The 20,190-nt window shown below is 51.3% G+C and overlaps 1 protein-coding gene across 4 annotated transcripts in view; it reads left to right on the top strand.

Moving 5' to 3' along the window:
* The window catches only part of ACVR1B (activin A receptor type 1B), a 34,556-nt gene extending 14,610 nt beyond the window's left edge, over positions 1-19,946 (top strand). For 2 of the 4 annotated variants that reach the window (XM_022572118.2, XM_089920740.1), the window contains exons 2-9: positions 2,183-2,422; positions 3,258-3,506; positions 6,430-6,660; positions 9,239-9,406; positions 10,409-10,565; positions 11,896-12,020; positions 15,233-15,363; positions 16,817-19,946. In XM_022572118.2, coding sequence (XP_022427826.1) covers positions 2,183-2,422; positions 3,258-3,506; positions 6,430-6,660; positions 9,239-9,406; positions 10,409-10,565; positions 11,896-12,020; positions 15,233-15,363; positions 16,817-16,942 — 1,427 coding nt within the window. In that variant the 3' untranslated portion in view covers positions 16,943-19,946. Of the gene's footprint in view, positions 1-15; positions 481-2,182; positions 2,423-3,257; positions 3,507-6,429; positions 6,661-7,917; positions 8,041-9,238; positions 9,407-10,408; positions 10,566-11,895; positions 12,021-15,232; positions 15,364-16,816 lie in introns of those variants that run through there. The other 2 variants (XM_022572119.3, XM_089920741.1) reach the window with 2 other exon arrangements.
* Positions 19,947-20,190: the final 244 nt, after the last annotated feature.

Genomic DNA, 20,190 nt, shown 5'->3' on the forward strand with positions numbered 1-20,190 from the left:
GTCACAGAGGTTTGGGCAGAGTGTTCTGAGAGTCGCAGAAGTAAATTTCAGTTAGCAAGAAGAAGGAAATTTAGGAGGAATTTACTTTTAAAATTCCTTTTATGTTTGGGATCCTAGTCTAAAGGGTACCTGCTTTAAACTTCCTGCCTTTAAAATATAACACTACCCGAGCCCTTCAGCAGGTAGCTGCGTGTTTTGGAATTTCTCCCAGAAGAAAGGGTTCTGATCAGACGCTGTGAGAAAAATCCCACAGGCGGTGCAGTGAAGATCCACACTGTCCGTTTGCCTGTCTGTGCTCGCCCTCCTTTGTTTCCTTGGTGGGGATGGCAAGGATCGTGTCACTTACAGAAAGCCTGTAAGGGGAAGGAGGGGGTTGGACCCTGAGATATTTAGAATCTGTCTTTGGACTTGAAAAGCCAGGAGATGCCTTCCAGTGTTTTAGAGGAAGAGACAAAGATAGACTGTTTACAGCCGAAAGGGGTGAGTTACGACAGGCTGGTTTTTCACGGGACTGGTCATAAATGTCTCTTCTCCAGGGGCCATAGTTTGAATATGTTCCCTCTTGGGATCCAGATAGTATTCGCTTAGTGTCCAGTCGGGGCCTCGGGTGGGCCCTGCCACCTGCATCCCCGCTGGGTGAATGCTTTGTTCAGCACTGTGAGTCCCAACCTCAGTATCCTAGTGGCTCAAGCCACCCTCCTGCCCATCCCAAGGGGTCAGGGCTGGGTTAGGCTCATGGGAGACAGTGCTGGGGAGAACCAACGGCTGCTGTCTGTGCTATTCTTGTTAGACGGATAAATAAAGGATTTCAGATTCCAGGGCTGCCGAGCTGGCTTTCAGAGGCACCAAATTCATTTACAGTAATTTCCTGTCAACAGTGCACACTTACGGATAATACACACCCAGCCAAACTCACTAGCTCCAGAGATGATTGTGTGCACTACCTATTTGAAAGAAAAAAAATTTATACGTATACATATATATATATATATATATATATATATATATATAGTGCTTTTAAAAGTGATATCCAGGGCTTCCCTGGTGGCGCAGTGGTTAAGAATCCACCTGCCAATGCAGGGGGCACGGGTTCAAGCCGTGGTGTGGGAAGATCCCACATGCTGCAGAGCAACTAGACCCGTGCACCACAACTACTGAGCCTGTGCTCTAGAGCCCATGAGCCACAGCTACTGAGCCCGTGTGCCACAACTACTGAGCCTGCGCTCTAGAGCCCGTGCTCCTCAACAAGAGAAGCCACCGCAATGAGAAGCCTGCACACCGCAACAAAGAGTAGCCCCCGCTTGCCACAACTAGAGAAAGCCCGCGCACAGCAACGAAGACCCAATGCAGCCAAAAATAAATAAATAAGATAAATAAATTTAAAAAAAAAAAATAAATAAAAAAATAAAGTGATATCCAGTTGTCTTTCAGAATGGGTTAGATTTATTGAGCACTTTCTATACATTAGCTCACTTAATCCTCACAATGACTGTATGAGGTAGGCACTAATATTATCTTCTTTGGAGGGTGTTCTTTTTGCCCCCTCTTGAGAGGGGCACCTGCGCACCTGCTGGGGACTAAAGGATGGAGGAGGTTGTTGGACTAGTCGGGAAGCTTTTCGAAGGAAGTGACGTTTAAGCTGAATCTTAAAGAACTTGTAAGCATTAGCTAGGAAAAAAAGCATTGCAGCAAAAGCATGTGTGAGAGCATGCACACTGCATTCAGGAAACTGTGGGCGTTCCTGGTGCAGAGAAAGGAGATGGGGTTGATGATGGCTCCAGGGAACCCGGGTGGTGTCAGCTGGAGTACGTGGGGAGAGGGGTCCTCTAGTCTCCGAAGGGAAGGTGCCTTCCTCCCATCCTCGGGCTTTCCTAGCCACAAAACAATTTTTTTTAAGAAGTCAAAGTCTAAAAGTTAAAAAGGCAGTTTCTCTGTTTCTTGTAGGCATAAACTAGAGCACTTAGAGGACAGTGGTGGGACCCAGAAAGCCTTGTTGTGAGCAGAATAAACAGGTGCAAAGGTTGGGCCCCCACTGACGATGTCATCTTTCTGGCCCCATCTCTGTAAAAGCGCCTTATTTTGGAACATCAAGTATGCTGGGGGATTGTATTCTAAGTCTGGAAAAGGCCCTGGGGTAAGACCTCACCATTGATGTCCATGTCCGCTCCCAAATTCCCCGCAGCCCTGCTCTGTGCGTGCACCAGCTGCTTGCAGGCCAACTACACGTGTGAGACAGACGGGGCCTGCATGGTTTCCATTTTCAACCTGGACGGGAGGGAGCACCATGTGCGCACCTGCATCCCCAAAGTGGAGCTGGTCCCCGCCGGGAAGCCCTTCTACTGCCTGAGCTCCGAGGACCTGCGCAACACGCACTGCTGCTACACTGACTTCTGCAACAAGATCGACCTGAGGGTGCCCAGCGGTGAGTGGACACCCTTGTTGGACTATTGGCTCATCGTGGAGGTAGGGCACCCCTGTCATTTTCATCCTTCTCTACTCTGCCCCCACCCCTTTGTTGGAGGATAGGTAAAGGTGCCTTTTGGATGCTCCCGGAGGTGACATGGGATGGCATTCCTCCCAGGTCCGGTCTGTAGGTCCGAGGATGGGGGAAACAGATTGTCGAGTGAGCCGCAGAGGTGAAAGCTGCGATGTGGGTCGTGGCTGAGCAGCCATTGGCGGCTGGTGAGATGTGGAAGAGCCAGGCAGGGGTCCCCACGGGAGGGCCTGGGGCTGATCCCGAGGGAGGCGGCCCCTAAGCCATCTGAAGGAAGCTTCTGGCGTGATGGTGATGGCAAAATGGGAAGAGGAACTAGAGCTGGAAAGGACGGCCATCAAGGCTGAGGAGTATTAGACACCACCCTTCGCAGGTCCGCCACTTAGGAGGTATGACTGGGGAGGTGAGAAGAGGAAGAGAGAGACCAGGCCGAGCTTCAGGAGGCCGTCACAAGTGGGGGAGCAGAGCATGCATGGCACGTGCCTGGGGCGTGGAGGTGGGAAGAGCGCCATGAAATGCTGTGAAATTACAGAGCGGGTTGTGGGTTTGACTGTTGCAAAGGGTACCTTGACTAGAGAGGTTTGTATCTGAGAGCATCCAGGCAGATACAGAGCCCAGTAAGACCAGAGAGATCAAGGGCACCTTGAACACAGGGAGAGGAAAAGGGCGTTTCCACCTGGAGGGAGGAGCCGGGGAAAAATGAGGCCATGGCGCTCCCTCATTTTTACTCTGTTCTTTCCCTCTCCTCTCTCACCTGACCCAGGTCACCTCAAGGAGCCTGAGCACCCCTCCATGTGGGGCCCCGTGGAGCTGGTGGGCATTATCGCCGGCCCAGTGTTCCTCCTGTTTCTCATCATCGTCACTGTTTTCCTTGTCATTAACTACCATCAGCGCGTCTACCACAACCGCCAGAGGCTGGATGTGGAGGACCCCTCGTGTGAGATGTGTCTCTCCAAGGACAAGACGCTCCAGGATCTCGTCTACGACCTCTCCACGTCAGGGTCTGGCTCAGGTACCGCTTCTTCAGGCCTCGTGTCTGCTGTTGGCCTCCATCACTGCCTCCCAGCAGGATGGAGTGTTCAGGAAGGAGGCTGGCCATTTGCTTTCATAATTCCCCTTCTTTGGGAGTCTGACACGTAATAAGATAAGATAATGGGGTTCACAGAAAATCTTTCATTCTCTGGAATTCCAACGGTCAGGTGCAAAACTCTCCACTCCAGGATCCCTGCCTCTCCAAGTCTTGTAACCGTACAGCTATTAAAATTCACCTGGTTCCACCTGAGCAGTGGAGGACTCAGTTTCAGGGCCCCTTTTGAGAAACAGGAGTGTGCCGGGTTCCTGTGAGGTGGTGGCAGCTAATCATTGATCTGCGAGCAACCGCAGGGGGAGTTTAAGGACACCGAGTAAAGCCGAGAGCCTGGCTTGGGTGAATCATTGACTTGTGCCAGTTGCCCAAGGGTTTTTGGTGGCGGTTGAAATAAAGGCAGCTGGGGCCTCCAGCATGGCTTCAGCACCACTTCCAGAGCTGCCTGTTAGCAACCAAGCCTTTCTTAGGTGGACCTTGACTTGAGACTAGAATTTAGGATAAAGAGAGTCGGGTTGTCTCAGTCTCAGGGTAGAGCTCAGCTAGCTAGTAGATGTGGCTATGACTGCAAAAGAGTCTTTTTGTGAAGACAGACGATTATTTTAGTGACGGTGGTATTCTCTTCCTATAGAAAAAAATCATCCACAAAGGTCACTGTTGCCATTCTGACTAAGACAGACAGGATCATATTTGTGCGAGCTTTGTGCGTGTTTATGTATGTTTTCTCGCCATGTGACAAGACTCTTCTGTAGGGAAATTATGCCGCCATCAGTCGTGGCCAGACATCCCTTCTTGAGCACAGGAATGCTTTGAGCTCTGACATCTCCTGAGTTTCTGTGGTTTTGCCTTTATTAAGCTCTGCAGTAGAGAGTGCCAAGATGATGGATATATTTAAAAGCTGCGTATTTTTGGAAGAGAGAAAATATATGGCTTGTTCTTTGCTGAAGGAGGGTAGGGCAGTGGTTAGAACTGACTGACTCTGTGACCTGACTTGCTGCTGGAGGAGGGTTGCTCGGGGCTTTTGGAGTCTTTTGTAAGATCAGGATTAGCTGAGGTTAGGGCAGGTCCAGGGCAGTTACCCGGTCATCTGGAGTAAAATGATTAATAACTGTTCCTCTCTGGATGGTTTAGTCCATTCTTAATTCAGAATATGCAACGCTTCCAAGGTGCTGGGGTTTTAATTCTGTGGACTTAAAGTAATAAGTCCTTGCTGTTTTTTTTTTTTTTTGGCGGTACGCGGGCCTCTCACTGTTGCGGCCTCTCCCGTTGCGGAGCACAGGCTCCGGACGCGCAGGCTCAGCGGCCATGGCTCACAGGCCCAGCCGCTCCGCGGCACGTGGGATCTTCCCGGACCGGGGCACGAACCCGCGTCCCCTGCATCGGCAGGCGGACTCCCAACCACTGCGCCACCGGGGAAGCCCAGTCCTTGCTGTTTGTGTGACGTTCAGTTCACACTACTGACAAGTATGCGTTGAATACCCTCTGGGTGATACAGGGTGAACAAAATGAGAAAGAGGCCGAGCCAGGATGGGAGAGAAGAGATTGTGGAGAAGGGTCTCACAGAGGAGGTCGTGTCTAAAGGGGTCACGAGTCGGACGTTTTGAGAGTGGTAAGAGGGCAGGGAACATTCCAGGCCGAGGGAAAACCCTTGAGCAAAAGAAAGACAGAAAGGCATGAACACTCACTGGCTGTTTAGGGAATGATCAAGAGGCCAGCACGCTGTCCCCAGGCCAGGGTGGGAAAGCCTCGGGCTGCTGTGCTTTATGCCCCCTGTTGGGGAGGGCAGGGCAAGGCGGGTGAGCTGGGAGCCGCAGAGGCCCACTGGAAATCTTTCAAAGGAGGGCCGGGGACAAGGGCCAGCGAGGGGGGACCTGGAGAGGAGGGGGCTGCACTGAGAAGCATTTGGTGGCTCTGTACTGTGGGAGTTAAAAGCATAAACCTTAAAGTCGGTCTTAGATGCTTTGCCATTTACAGCTTGTAGGAACTCCAATGAGTTACTTAACCTTCCCTCTTGATGCTTAGTTTTCTCGTTTGTAAAATGGGCATAATAACAACACCTACCGTATAGGTGGTTGTGAGGAAATGAGATCATTTATGCAGGTGCCTCCTGCATAGTATTAAACATACAGTACACAGCTTAGGGGTTAACAACACGTTATTTGTTTGGTCAGGGAGAGGGAGAGAGTTAAGGGTCACGATGGTGGGGGTGATTGGAGAGACAGGGAGACACTTACTGCATGGGTCAAATGAGGCGATAAACGAGTCCTATAAAGACAGTAAATGTAATCTTAGAATAAGCCTGGGTAGCCCCCCGTCCTGCATCTGGAGCTCCCAGTGAGCAGAACTTTGATCTCCCTGGAGAGAGGTGGGAACCTGGTGGACCCTGACCACACGTCGGCTTTCATGGGCCACGCAGCACTGCCCTCCAGTGGCCAATGAGTGGAGCAGCAGAGGCGGCCCCCAGCACTCAAACCTCCGCTTTCCTCTTCCACATAAAGCAGCTGTAGGTGGATTGACCCCCCGGAGGCTGGCTGAAGAGTTAGTAAATCCGGTCAGACATTTACATTCAGATCTGTCGTCCGTACTAACTGGGAGGAGAAATCGCTTAGATGAGGAGGAGCTAATCGTATACATTGCCCCGTCCTCGCTCACTCACTCAGTGCTGCACAGCTTAGACTTCCCGAGGATTACCTGGACGGATGTAGGGGCAGCCGAGCTCTCCGCGGTCATTGGACCAGTGTAGAACGGAGGCACTGTGACGAGGGCTTTTCCAGTGTGGCAGTGAGAGTGGGCGTTGCAAAGTTCAGCAAATGCACAAACGTCTGCTTTCTTTCCATTCTTTGGTCCGTAGGGTTACCCCTTTTTGTCCAGCGCACAGTGGCCCGAACCATCGTTTTACAGGAGATTATTGGCAAGGGCCGGTTTGGAGAAGTGTGGCGCGGCCGCTGGAGGGGTGGTGACGTGGCTGTGAAAATATTCTCTTCTCGTGAAGAGCGGTCTTGGTTCCGGGAAGCAGAGATATACCAGACAGTCATGCTGCGCCATGAAAACATCCTTGGGTTTATTGCTGCTGACAATAAAGGTAAAGGGCTGGGTTTGGATACAGGGTGTCGCAAAGCCAACAGTAGGCCCAGATGGAGGAGTGACTGTGGAAACTGAACGGTTGTGGGACAGCACAGTTTTGTTTGCCTTTATAGTTATTACCCATAGCAAGAGGATCTGAGTAAGGCGATGGTTTTCAAACTTCTCTTCTATGAAAAGCTTGTGCAGAAATCCAGGTTATTAAGCAAGTAAATAAGCAGTTATTAAGCAGATAAGTAAACCCTCATCCTACCTGCTCACTTTCCCTTCTGTGATACTCCCAAACCCACCCCTAGGGTAGTCCCTGCAGGGGCTCCAGTAAATTTACCTTCATTCCGGTTGGAACGAAGAAGGGTGGCTTCAACCCCTGCCAGGAAAGGATGGCCCTGGAAAAGCATGCGATCCACACTGTGTGACAGACCAGCATCATACACACTATTGCAGTGGAGCGGGTGCAGCAGAGACACGGCCTGCCTCCCCCCAGGTGCTCCCCCGTGGCCTTCAAGCTCAGCTTTTGGTCCGCTTGTACCTGAGGTTCCTTATTTCCTCCTCCCTCTCTCTGCTGATTTTGCTGTAGTTTTTGAGTCTCTCTCGTGTGCCCAGGCATGTGCTCATTTTTAAGGACCTCGCTGACTAGCAAAGAGACAAACTAATGATTGTTTATAGGAAGTAATCAAACAACAGCTGTTCTGGTCAGCGCAAATTGGGGGTGAGATGGGGATCACAGATATCACACCTGAGCTTGATTGAGGCGAAGGTGGCAGGGAGTTGGTCAGAAAGAAAAACGAATGAAAAGAGCACTCCAGACACATGTGCAAACGGGAAGTGTCTTTGGGAACCTGCAGGTAACTTGGGATGTTCCAGCCAAAGACATGGGTGGAGAGGTGGCAGAGGCCAGATTAGGAAGGGCCTTTTTGAGAGGATTGTATTTTATTATAGAGAGTGGGTAGTAATCGAAATTGCATTCATTTATTCAGTAATATTCACTGGCTGCTGTCTGGTCCTGGAATCATCACATATAAGAAGAACAAGACACAGTCCCTGACCTTACAGTGCCCAGGAAGAGGGGACAGCCGACACCTGGGCAGGTAGCGCACTTGAAGTCAGAAAGACCGTGGGTGAAGGCATTTGCATTTTAGAAGAGTGTCTCCGGCGGTCAGGACACAGTCTGCTCCGTGGTCCAGTAATTTTTAGAAGTTGGTGCTGGCAGAGGCTATGGAAGATGCTAAGTGTTTGTTTTTCCTTCCTGAAACAACAGCAGGCCGCTCATTCCTCACGTTGCCATGGCAGTTTGTAGTAGCCTCAGCTGCCCCCAGGCTGAAGAGATTTGACCTCTTACGCAAGGGAGGAACGGGAAGAGAGAATTCCTTACTCCCTCTGAGTAAGCTGTGCCTTTTTAAAACAGCATTACCTTTTGATTATTCATTTAAATCTGACATATATTTCAGAGGGTCAAAAGATGTCTTCCCTTCTAACTTATGGGCAGGGTCCTCAAAATGTCAGGGCTAGTTGAGTGTAAGGGGGCGTGTTCGGTGGACCGCTCGTTCGTAATCAGGGAAACAGAGGCTGGTGCTCTTCCAGGAGCCACTGCCTTTATTGATTCTGGCAGCTTGTGTGAGTAGGATCTGGCTGTTGAAACCCACGCGAGGGCCAGGGGAGAAGGAAGTTCGGACTCCTTTGTTGTTGCCTGTTTAACATGATACGGATAGTACAGCGTCCTGGAGCTAGGGCCAGCTTGGAATTTGGGCGATCTCGATCCAATTTCCCAGTCTTCTTACTGACAGCAGCACAAGCTAATTAGACTACCAGCTTTTGGGTTTTCTTTTTCTCCCTCCCTTCTTCCCACTCCTCCTTCCCGCTGTACACTGCATACCCCTCTCCCCTAGTATGAAAGTGTGTGCTCGCCACCTCCCGTTGCTCTTCTGAGGATGAGATGATAAGATTCCTCTCTGGAATACTTGTAAGTGTGCTCTTCGTGCGTTGAAAAGCATTTTTGGCCCGGAACACAATAATACGCAAAGGAGCTCTTTGCTCCTCTCACAGAGCTCATAGCCTGGTAAGAGCAGTGGACTTCAAAGACCCGCTACAAATGAGCCTGGTGCTCGGGTTGGGCTGTGCTCGCAGGGTCTTGGAGCACAGAGGAGGGCCTGCGAAGCCTTCCTCCTTGGTGGGGGTGGGTGCTGCCAGTCATGGTTTTGACGAGCAGGTCTTGTCAGGATCAGAGGCAGTGTTGCAAAAGAAACAGATGATCCTGTTACTTTGCCTAAGCATGTACTTCCTCTTTGGGGTGCCTCTCATTTCAAACTCCGGTGTAGTCAGGGTGCGTGCGGTTCAGAATCCTGCCTACGAGAAGTAAGGGAGCGGGTCTGAGAAAGAAAGGCCGTTCTGTCCTTCCTGGAGCCTAAAGCTGTGGACGGTGGTGGACGAGACGGGCACAGAGGGGCCTCAGGAGGTGTAGGGCCGGGGAGCGGGGAGTACAGGGGTCTAACTGGGGTTTACACACAGACTCTTCTTTTCCTACCTTGACCTTTTTGCTGGTAGTTGTGCCTTTTCTGGACCTGCTCTGTGGCTCTCTGCAGATAACGGCACCTGGACACAGCTGTGGCTTGTCTCCGACTATCATGAGCACGGCTCCCTGTTTGACTATCTAAACCGGTACACGGTGACCATCGAGGGGATGATCAAGCTGGCCTTGTCTGCCGCGAGCGGTCTGGCACACCTGCACATGGAGATTGTGGGCACCCAAGGTGAGTGGACCTGTCCCATCCCCACCGAGCTCCCAGAACTCCTTCTCACTGAGGATGCGGGATCTGGGCCTCAGGGACTGGGGTCTGGTCTAAGCGAGAGGAGCTTGGGCCTCACTCCAGCGAGAACAAGAGGTGCCTCTGCCTTCAGAGCTCCTCGGGGGGACTCCTGACGGAAGTGTGGGTTGTTTGTCCCCGATGGACTGGGGTGGCTGTTGGTTGGGAGGCTGCCGTTGACTGAGTGGTCATCTCAGACGCCCACGGTTCGCTGGTAGAGGAAAGGACTGAGAAAATCGAAGGAACTACTGTGCCGAGCATCAGTTGAGCGGGTTCACACCCTCGTCGGTGGGTCAGCTTGATGGGTTTGACGCTGGGCTCTACTAAACTAGGAGGGCCCTCCTGGAGGAAGGTGACCGCGGGCACCCCTGCTTGTTGCCTGACATCAGCTCTTTGGGAGCTCCTGGGGCTTGGCAGGTGGCACATCGCTCCCTGGTGCCTGGTCGACCAGGCAGCAGCTCTTGCTGCCCGTGACAGAAAACCAGCCACGGAAGTTTGACCCTGTTGCTAGGCTCTCCAGGGAAAGTAGCAGTCCTTACCTCCCCCGTTTGGTTCTCAGAACGTAGCTAGCGTAGCAGCTTCTCTCTGAAGTCCTCAGCAGTTCTGTACAGGAGCTTATTAGTTAGGGGAAGGCGAGCAGGAGTAGTATTAATATAGCAATATTAGCTCATACGCATGCCCTTCTAAGCTCTTGACTTTCCTAAGTTAATACAGCACATTTAATCCTTATAACATTCCCCTGGAGTAAGTACTGGGGTTTAGTCTCATTTTATGGATGAGAAGACCAATGCATAGACAGGTGAAGTTGCATTTCCAGGGTTACTGGGTTAGTGGGGAGCAAAACGAGGACTCGAACCCATACGTCTGGCTGCAGAGACTATGCTTTTAACACTTGTACTGTCTGTCTTTAAAGATCCCTGGTTTGTTTGTTTGTTTTTTCTCTGCTAGGGAAGCCTGGAATTGCTCATCGAGACTTAAAGTCAAAGAACATCTTGGTGAAGAAAAATGGCATGTGTGCCATCGCAGACCTGGGCCTGGCTGTCCGTCACGATGCAGTCACGGACACCATTGACATTGCCCCCAACCAGAGGGTGGGAACCAAACGGTAGGAAGGCCCTGGGCCTTCGCGCTTGCCCGACACTGGTACTGAGTAGCCCTTGTCCAACTGCGTGGGAGAAGGCAGTGTGGTCCTTACTCTGACAGCTGGTAGTTAAATTGAACACCCGCTCCCCACACTGGAAAGCCACACAGGTTGCATCGCGCAGATACAAGTGCGAGCGGCACAGCTCCGGAAGACCCTATACCCATAGGTGCTGGTGCATTGGGCAGGGGAGGCCATGGAGAAAGAGAACCTGGAGCAAGATTTAGAAGGGAGACAGGCACCAGGCTTGGCTGGGGGAGAGGGAGAATGTTGCAGTCTGAAGGAGTGGCCTGGGCAGGACCCCACAGGAGGCAGGGAGCATGCTTTGCTTAGGGTGTAGAGAGCAGGTTTGCCAAGCTAGAGCAGAGGTAGTCCAGGGTGGAGATGAGGGCCCCCCCGTAAGGATTATGGGCCTCCTCCCCGCGTCACAGAGAAGTGACATAAGAAATAAGGAACGTGGCATACCGTGGCCTAATGGTAAAGACTCCGAGCACTCACTGCCGAGGGCCTGGGTTCAACCCGTGGATGGGGAACTAAGATCCCACAGGCCGCGTGGCATGGCCAAAAACAAAGGAAATAAGCAACAGATTGACTGTGACTCCAGGTCGACTTCACGAGCTGGAAACGCAACTCTTCATAGGATGGAAGAGGAGGGCTGTTTCTCTGCTGAGTATCAGTGAATTTCACTAATTGTGCTGCTGCTGTTTTGCCCCTTCCTTTTGACCTGAATGATTGCAGCCACCCAGGCCCCAAAGTGTGAGGCCTGAGGTGAGCTGATTGGCCTTCTGTGGGCAGTGGGGAGTGGCTCAAGCAGTACTCATGAACTAACTGAGTGGGACTCTGATGACTACCTAGAATTAATTCTCACTTACCTGCACGGGTAAGATAACAAAAGAAGTTCAGACTGAAATTTAAGCTCAACCCATTATTGGCTGCACTGAATAAAGTCCAAGCCCCCAGTAGCAACCAGATATTATGTACTCTTCCTGCTCTGTGGCCTGCAGTACACATACCTCTGCCAAGAAATCAAAACATGCTTAAAATAAATCTTGGCGGTTAAAAAATAGAGGTAGAAATAAGAGTAGGCTAGTATTACCAAACCTTGCTAAGGTGTTTAGATTCGAATCCAAAGCATGGGAGTTTGCAATAATAAGAATCCCATCACTTCCTCCTCCCCAAGGGGCTGTCTTGGGGTGATTCTGTCCCACATTCAGGGGGCCCTTGAATCAGTACTTTGAGTCTAGAAAGAAGTCATCATTTTCTATGCGTGATCACATTTCCTTTGCTCTTGCAGATACATGGCCCCCGAAGTACTTGATGAAACCATCAACATGAAGCACTTCGACTCCTTTAAGTGTGCTGATATCTATGCCCTTGGGCTCGTGTACTGGGAGATTGCTCGAAGATGCAACTCTGGAGGTACCTTTCTTCCTGCCTTCTCTGGCTCCTCCCTCGCAGTCCAGAGTCCTGAGGGGCTAGAGTTGTCCTGCCTTCTTTCTCCTAACGGCCTGTCAGATGCCTAGCGCCAGCACCCATCATACTTAGGGTTCTCGTCCAAGAGGAGGGAGGGGACCGGGGAGCCGCAGGGACAAGAGTGTGTTTACTCTTTGGACCAGCTTGTTGAATAGTGTTTTATGTTGTGGTGACCGTTCCGGGGACTCATTTGGGCTTTTTTGGGGTTTTTTTGGTAACACATTGTCTTTCTTGGTCTTTCGAGGTTGGGAAAGCCCTGGGTAGGAACAGCACAGGACTAATGCAGGGGTCTCTTTTACACAGGAGGCAGGGTATTCTAACACACTGGCTCTCAAGCCACGTTCCTGGGGAATGTGGGGTTTCATTGATAAAATAATAGTGGTGATTTTTCAATTTGTGGGAGAAAGCTTACTAATGCATAGAATTTTCTCACAATGAGTCTTTTCTTATGCAATTTTCTCCTGAGTCTTTGGCATTTGCAAGTGTTCAACCACGTCAGAACCCAGTGAAAGGTAGTATCAGATTTAGCAGAAGACTTTTTTTTTTTTTTTTTTGCGGTACTCGGGCCTCTCCCGTTGCGGAGCACAGGCTCCGGACGCGCAGGCTCAGCGGCCATGGCTCACGGGCCCAGCCGCTCTGCGGCATGTGGGATCTTCCCGGACCGGGGCACGAACCCACGTCCCCTGCAGCATCGGGCGGACTCTCAACCGCTGCGCCACCAGGGAAGCCCAGCAGAAAACATTTTTTATCATCGGCTTAGTATATCAGAATTTTATGGTGACTTCCAAGTATTCTGCCACATGATCAAGTTCAAGAACCACAAGAACCCTGCCCTCAGCCATTTATCTTTGATGTAAGAGATTCCAGGTCAGTGGAAGTGAATTAAATTAATTAAAAAGAAGTGATGAGTGTTCCAGCAGAGCCCTTTTCTGTATTTTACTGCCTTTTTCCATCTGTGATACATTTGGTAAGATCCAAATTATGGAGGAGGCACCCAGGTATTGTACATCTTAAATTTTGATCATGATATACAGATAAAACAGATCCAGATGAATCTGGCCGCACAGGTCTGTGTGGTACTGTTATTGTCACCGTATCGCAGATGAAGAAGATGAGTCACAGATTAGGTGATTTGTGCGAGGTCACACCACTGATAAACTAGGGTTCAGACTCTGGCAGACTGAGGCCAGAGTTTAAGCTAATTGCTCCTTAGATGATTAACCAAGTCAGACTCTATTTAAAAATCTGTCCCGGGACTTCCCTGGTAGTGCAGTGGGGGACTTCCCTGGTAGTGCAGTGGATAAGACTCTGTGCTCCCAATGCAGGGGGGCCCAGGTTCGATCCCTGGTCAGGGAACTAGATCCCACGTGCATGCCGCAACTAAGAGTTCGCATGCCACAACTAAGGAGCCTGCCTGCCGCAACTAAGGAGCCCACGTGCCACAACTAAGGAGCCAGCGAGCTGCAACTAAGGAGCCCGCCGGCTGCACCTAAGACCCAGCGCAACCAAATAAATGAATAAATACTTTTTAGAAATAATAAAATAAATGCTAATCTCAAAATAAATAAATAAATAAAAATAAAAATCTGTCCCATCAGCTCAGAACAGCAGAATTTTTTTCTGGAAAAAGGCATGAGAAAGTTACATTGGATTTTTTTAAATTAACTTTTTATTACGGAAAATATTTCAGTTTGTAGCTCTAGAAGATAAGGACTTCAAAAATATAGTACTATTATCACACTTTAAAAAACAGACAGTGATTCTTAATATCATATAACATTAGCCAGTGTTGAGATTTCCCCAATTATCTGTGAATTTTTTATAAAAAACAGCTTGTTAAATCAGGGTTTAATTTAAATGTCCATCCACTGCAGTTGATTGATATAACTCCCAAGTCTCATAATCTACAGGTTACCCCTCAATTTTTTCTTCTGCAGTTTTTTGGGTTTTTTTTCCCAAGATTTATTATTTATTTTAATTTTATTTTTGGCTGCGTCAGGTCTTAGTTGCAGCATGCGGGATCTTCGTTGAGGCACACGGGATCTTTTTGTTGTGGCGCGCAGGCTTCTCTCTAGTTGCGGCGTGCGGGTTCTTTCTCTCTCTGGTCGTGGCACGCAGGCTCCAGGGTGCGTGGGCTCTGGAGTTTGTGGCACGCGGGCTCTCTAGTTGAGGCGTGAGAGCTCAGTAGTTGTGGCGCATGGGCTTAGTTGCCCCATGGCATGTGCGATCTTAGTTCCCCGACCAGGAATCGAACCCTCATCCCCTGCATTGTAAGGTGGATTCTTTACCACTGGAACACCAAGTAAGTCCCCTCTCCTGCAGTTTTCAAAATTGGAGAATCCAGGTCCTTTATCCTGTAGGGTTTTCCTGTCTAGATTTTCCAGATAACCTCTTACGCAGTTCACATGTTCTACTGTTTCTGTGAATTTCCTATGAGAGTTCCATCTAAAGACTAGAATCATTTTTTCCCCCAAAATCCTTCTGTTAAAAGACACAGACAATGGTGATTACCTCTCTTTTTGTGATGTTAACAGCTATTGTTGATTATTGTCCAAATCCAAATGTATTAGAGGTTGAAAAATGCCAGTATTCCGATCCTGTCAAACTTCATGTATTAGCTAGATTTTTTTCTTTAAAGAGAAACTTCCCCTATTGTCTATTTGGTTACCAAGATGTTTAATTTGAAGAGGAAAGGCAGGATAAATACTTGATTCTTTCCATTTATTTGACATTTTTCAAAATAATGAGTTTATTCCCTCTCATTCTACACAGGCGACTGAGGTTTTGGTTTATTTGTTTGTTTTTAGTGTCATCACGAACTGGTGATTTAAAATATTTGTTTCCATTGAAGTCATAGGTCTTACTGTTGCTTAAATGTTCTCCTCTTTGGCCAGTTGGGAGCTTTTCAGGTCGGTACCTTCTGACATGGCCTCCGTAGTCTTTGATAGTTTCCTTGCTTTTTGTTACGAAAAAGATATTCCTGGCTAATCCTGTGTGTCTCTTGTCCCGTAACTAGCACTGACCAGGCTCTCCAAGGAGCCCTAGTTCCTCTTAGTGGGAAGTGGTATTTACAGATCACAACATGGGTGTTGTCATTGGCTTTTGAGTAATCTCTTCCTTCTTTTGATAACTCCGGTGGGTGTTTTCTTTTCTCCCAGGAGTCCATGAGGAATATCAGCTGCCATATTATGACCTAGTGCCCTCTGACCCTTCCATTGAGGAGATGCGGAAGGTCGTATGCGACCAGAAGCTCCGCCCCAACATCCCCAACTGGTGGCAGAGTTACGAGGTGGGAAGCTCCCCTCTCTCCCGTGGCCTTTCTATCTGCCCGATTTCTCTCCCTTAGAAGAGGGTTTGCCAAAAGTGGGGCCAACCCCAGGGCTACCCCCTGAGCGTGTCGGTTATTGCAAACTATTATGTGCTGTTGTATTATATACTGAGCCCTTGTCCTGGGCACTGTAGGGTCCCCTTTGGAATTGACAGCCTAGAAGAAGAAAAAGGCTTGGTCCCAGGACACAGATAAGAGACAAAACAAAGACTGAGTGGGAGCTGTTAGACCTGTCCAACTAGAGAAATGGCTCTGGAGCCACAGGGGTGAGCTGAGCTTCGTGGAAGAGTTAAGAAGAGGCGTCCACGAAGGGTGTAGAAGAATGAGGGGGTGGGATTCAGTGAGAAGACATGTCTGCGAGGGAAGTGGCCTTTCTAAAAACTCAGAAGCGAGGAGGGTGTAGAGAATTTGGGTTGGGGAGTGATGGCGGATGAAGCGGGGAGGGGATGGCATTCGATGGCAATAACAGAAATGAGGACAAATGTGTGATCTAGATTCCTAAGAAACATGGAGTTGCGGGGTCTTGGAGTCTTTGGCGGCACAGGGTTTGCTTCGCTAGTGCTCTTGGGCCCCCTTTTCTCTCGTGGCTCTGCTTTAAGGAGTGTGTCCACTGGAGGGCAGGCCCGCGTTGAAGAGCAGAATTACTGAGCTCACACTTTGGTGACGCCTCCGCTTTGCCTGACAGAGCAGCCTTTTCCAAAATGGTCCTTGGAACCCTCAGGGTTTATTCACTTCAGAGGGTGGGGGAAGCAGAAAGAGCTGGTCTTCAGCTGCCCGCACCCCACTCCCTCTTCAGTCGGGGCTGTTTGTGTGTTGGGACTCCGCCGGGGAAAACGGGTCCCACTGCTAAAAGGAATCTGGAAAACACTGGCCTGAGGCAGCAGTCTGGGGACTCGGTAGCCCTCCACAGGTGACCTTCCAGGTCCGCCCCTTGGCTGCCCCTGGCCTGTGTCGTCCAGGCCCTGGCCGTGAGCTTCTGCCTCTGACGAGGCTGCCTCTCAGGGGCTGCTGCCTCCTCCTCCGCCACCCTGTCTCTGCACGTGAACGTGGGGTCACAGCCGCGTGCGTGCTCATGCTGGGGGATGTCCCTGCTGTGCCTGGCTTGTGCGCTACTTTACAAAAAACAGTCAGTAAACAGTCATAAACACGGATACTCAAACCTTCCAGAAATGATTTTCAGATCACAGGCCGTTGCAGGTATTTCTCTCAGGATCACCCAGACGCCGGGGAGGGGCTGACCAACCATGCTTGCCGAGAAGGTCCCCCTCCCCAGGCTGTCCCTTAAGGAAGGGGGCGCCCGGGGCAGGGGGTGGGGGGGCGGGCGGAGCCCGGGTGGGGGAGGGGCAGCCTGGGGACCGGGAGGGCTTCAGTGGGGCGGGGGCGGGGCGGCTCGAGTGACGCGGGGTCTCTGCAGGCGCTGCGGGTGATGGGGAAGATGATGCGGGAGTGCTGGTACGCCAACGGCGCGGCCCGCCTCACCGCGCTGCGCATCAAGAAGACCCTCTCCCAGCTCAGCGTGCAGGAGGACGTGAAGATCTAGCTGCCCCTCCCCACACGCTGCCGGGCAGCGGGACCTACAGCCGAGCTGCCGTGTTGAGCGTCCGATGGAGGCCTACCTCTCGTTTCTGCCCAGCCCTCTGTGGCCAGGAGCCTGGCCCGCAAGAGGGACAGAGCCCGGGAGACTCGCTCACTCCCACATTGGGTTTGAGACACAGACACCTTTTATATTTACCTCCTAGTGGCACGGAGCCTCTGAGAGCAAACGGTGTGGAGAACTCAGTGCCACAGCCTGGACCGGCTGTAGTGGGAAGTTCTGCGAAGCCCGGCGCGCCTGGCAAGAAGCCTGGCGTGGTGACGGGCGGCCTGGGAGGGCCCGGGAGGAGCGAGCGTGGCCCCTGCTGAGCGGCACCGAGGGCTTTCCTCTGGGACCAACCCCAGCGCAGCGAGACAGCCCGGGGAACCAGCAGGATGGCCCCTCTGGGCAGCGCCGGGCCTCGTGCTCCCCTCCGCCCCGTCGGGACACCTGGAGGGACTGCCAGTGCCCGTCTGTCCAGCTGTGTATGCATGTGCCGAGGTGCGTCCCCTGTTGTGCCTGGTCTGTGCCGCGCCCTTACACGTGTGTGCGCGCGTGCGCGTGTGTGCGTGTGTGTGTGCGCGCGCACGCGTGTCTGTAGGTGCGCACTCACCTGCTCGAGCTTTCCGTGCATGTGCAGGTCAGGGGTGTGGTCGTCACGCCGGCTCTGCGTGCTGGGGCCTCTGTTCAGTAGTGAGCAGCGTCTGGTTTCCCTGGTGCCCCTCCCGGAGGGCTCCCTCCCCTCCCTTCCAGAAGCCCCCCTCCACGGTGGGTCTCCCTCCCCTGTGTCGCCTGGCCCTCCTTCTCCATTTCAGACTGTGGAACCAAAGCTGGCCCGGTCGTCTGTGGCAGGCAAGGCTTTTGGGTCCAAACGTAAGGGAGGCGGGGTGGGATGGGCAGGGAGAGAATCTCGGTGGCAGCCTGGGGTGTTGTGGTCAGCGGCCACCGTGGGAAATGAGCCAGCCTAAGGGCATCGTCCTCGGCAGCGTCAAGGAAGGGCCGAGGAATCTGAAGCCCAGATCTTGGGACTCAGATCGGAATGTCACATCTGTCTTTCATATCCCACATTCTGGAAACAGCAGTGTATATTTTTGGTGGTAGTGGATTTAGGGTGGGGAAGGGAAGGGGGGGCAAGGAGTGGGGAGGGAGTCTGGGGCGGGAGGGAGGAATCTGCATGGGTCTTTTACTGGATTATCTGATCACGGTGGAGGGCAGATGTGAGACTTGCGTCCACCTCAGGGGCTTTACTAAAGGGAACAGCCCGAGCTGAACCTGTCGTTTAACCTGAGTGTAGTATTTAACGACGTCCGGAAGCGCGGTTGTGGGTGGTGATTCCGTCAGCATATCTTAGGTATATATTAACTTTGAAGCCATAACTTAACTGGAGTGGTTTGGTTTTCTTTTCTTTCTTTCTTTTTTTTTTTTTTTAATTTAATTGGGAGGGTCTAGATTTTAACTTTTTTTAAATATTGTTAAGTTTTTATAAAAGGAAAACCATCTCTATGTGATGATTACCTCTCAATCTATTTGTTTTTAAGGAAATCCCTATAAAAACAACCACACAAAAAATGCTTCAATCAAACGCACACAGCTCAATCACACTGGAAATGTCTGTCCTTGTACCTGAGCCTGCTCCCCCCACCCAGCAGCAAGAGTTCCTCTGCCTTGGGGGTTGGTCTCGCTTGGGTTCTGCCCCCCCCCCCAGTTCCACAAGTGGGTTTTGCACTGGGGCCCTGGCCTTCCGTGCGTTGTCCAGCAGGTTGCAGCTTCTCCTGCAGGCATTCACGCTACAGACATCGCTGAGTGCCTGCTGGATGCCAAGCAGTGCGCCAGGCGCTGGAACATACAGCTGTGAACAAGACAGGCTTGGGTCCTACTCTTGGATCACCGACCACGGGACCCATTCAAGCTAGTGGGTGACTGTTTTGAGACCAGAAGTTTTTGTAGTTGCTTCTGAGCCTTTTGAGCCTGGAGTGATTGCTCTTATATAAGACCACTAAGGAGTGAGGATGCCCACCTGTCCCCCACCAAAGAGGCCGGTGGTGGGCAGTGAGACCCCCCCCCCCAGTCGCTGCGTTCATCTGGAGCCCCCTTCCTGCCCCCAGGGGAGGCACAGACTGTGTGCAGCCTCAGAGCATCCCTGCCTCCAACCCAGCGATTCTCTGCCAAAGCTTGTGGAGGAGGGGAGAGCCCTCCCCCCACTTCCATTGGTCTCCCCCGTGCCCTGGCCTTCCTATTTATTTTCCTGCTGTATCGCTTCTTTCCTTGCATTAAAGGAGATCTTCCCCTAACCCTCTGAGCCAATTTACTGGCTACTGACTAATTTCCCTCGAATACCAATCGTGTCATTAGGGGGACCTTCTTTCCCCACCCCTGCCGATGCCCCATCTGTCCGCCCTGTGGCAGAACTTAGCGGTTTAGAGGAGATGACGGAACTCAGACTCCTCTCCCCCCGCCGCAGCCAGCCTCTGGGATCTGCCAACACTCCTTGACCCAGGGACTCCCAAGCCACTAGCCCACTCCCCCGGTGGCCCTGCTGTCCTCACCACGCACTCCTCCTTCTCCACCTCTGGGGAAGACTGAGCAGTTTCGGGGGGAAGCTCCCAATCCCACCGCCACCACTCTTAACCCAAGAGTTAGGAGTGAGAGAGTTGGGAAGAAACTAAAGCTGTGGTTTTGGCCCCCTGAGGCTAACCCTGATCCATAGGGCTACCTGCACCTCTGGATTCTGGATTCACAGACCAAGTCCAAGCCCGTTCTTAGGTCGCCGTCAAGGCCCCCGAACGGCATTCTCGGTACTTCTGTTTGTTTTTGTACATTTTATTAGAATGGACTGTAAGATAGCCACTTAGACACTTTACCTCTTCAGTATGCAAATGTAAATAAGTTGTAATATAGGAAATCTTTTGTTTTAATATAAGAATGAGCCTGTCCAATTTCTGCTGTACATTATTAAAGTTTTATTCACAGAGCTTTTCTGGTGCCATCTGTTTTACATCTGTGGACTGGCTGCCCAGCCTTTTTCAGAGGAGCTGGGCAGGTGCTTCAGGTAGCGTCCCTCCCGCCACTGGCTGGGGTACGACGTTAACACCAGCTGCAGCAGGTCATGTCAGAAGAGGACCCTGTCGGAACATCCGGGGTCTTCCTGAGGCTGTTCCCCTGTGTTTCATAGAAGGAGGGCCTGGCGTGTGAGAGGGAGCAGAGGACGAACTCAG

The sequence above is a fragment of the Delphinapterus leucas genome, chromosome 11, assembly GCF_059928025.1.
Source record: "Delphinapterus leucas isolate spDelLeu-1000000601 "Yukka" chromosome 11, BTC_Dleu_Yukka2, whole genome shotgun sequence".
Classification (NCBI taxonomy): domain Eukaryota; kingdom Metazoa; phylum Chordata; class Mammalia; order Artiodactyla; family Monodontidae; genus Delphinapterus; species Delphinapterus leucas.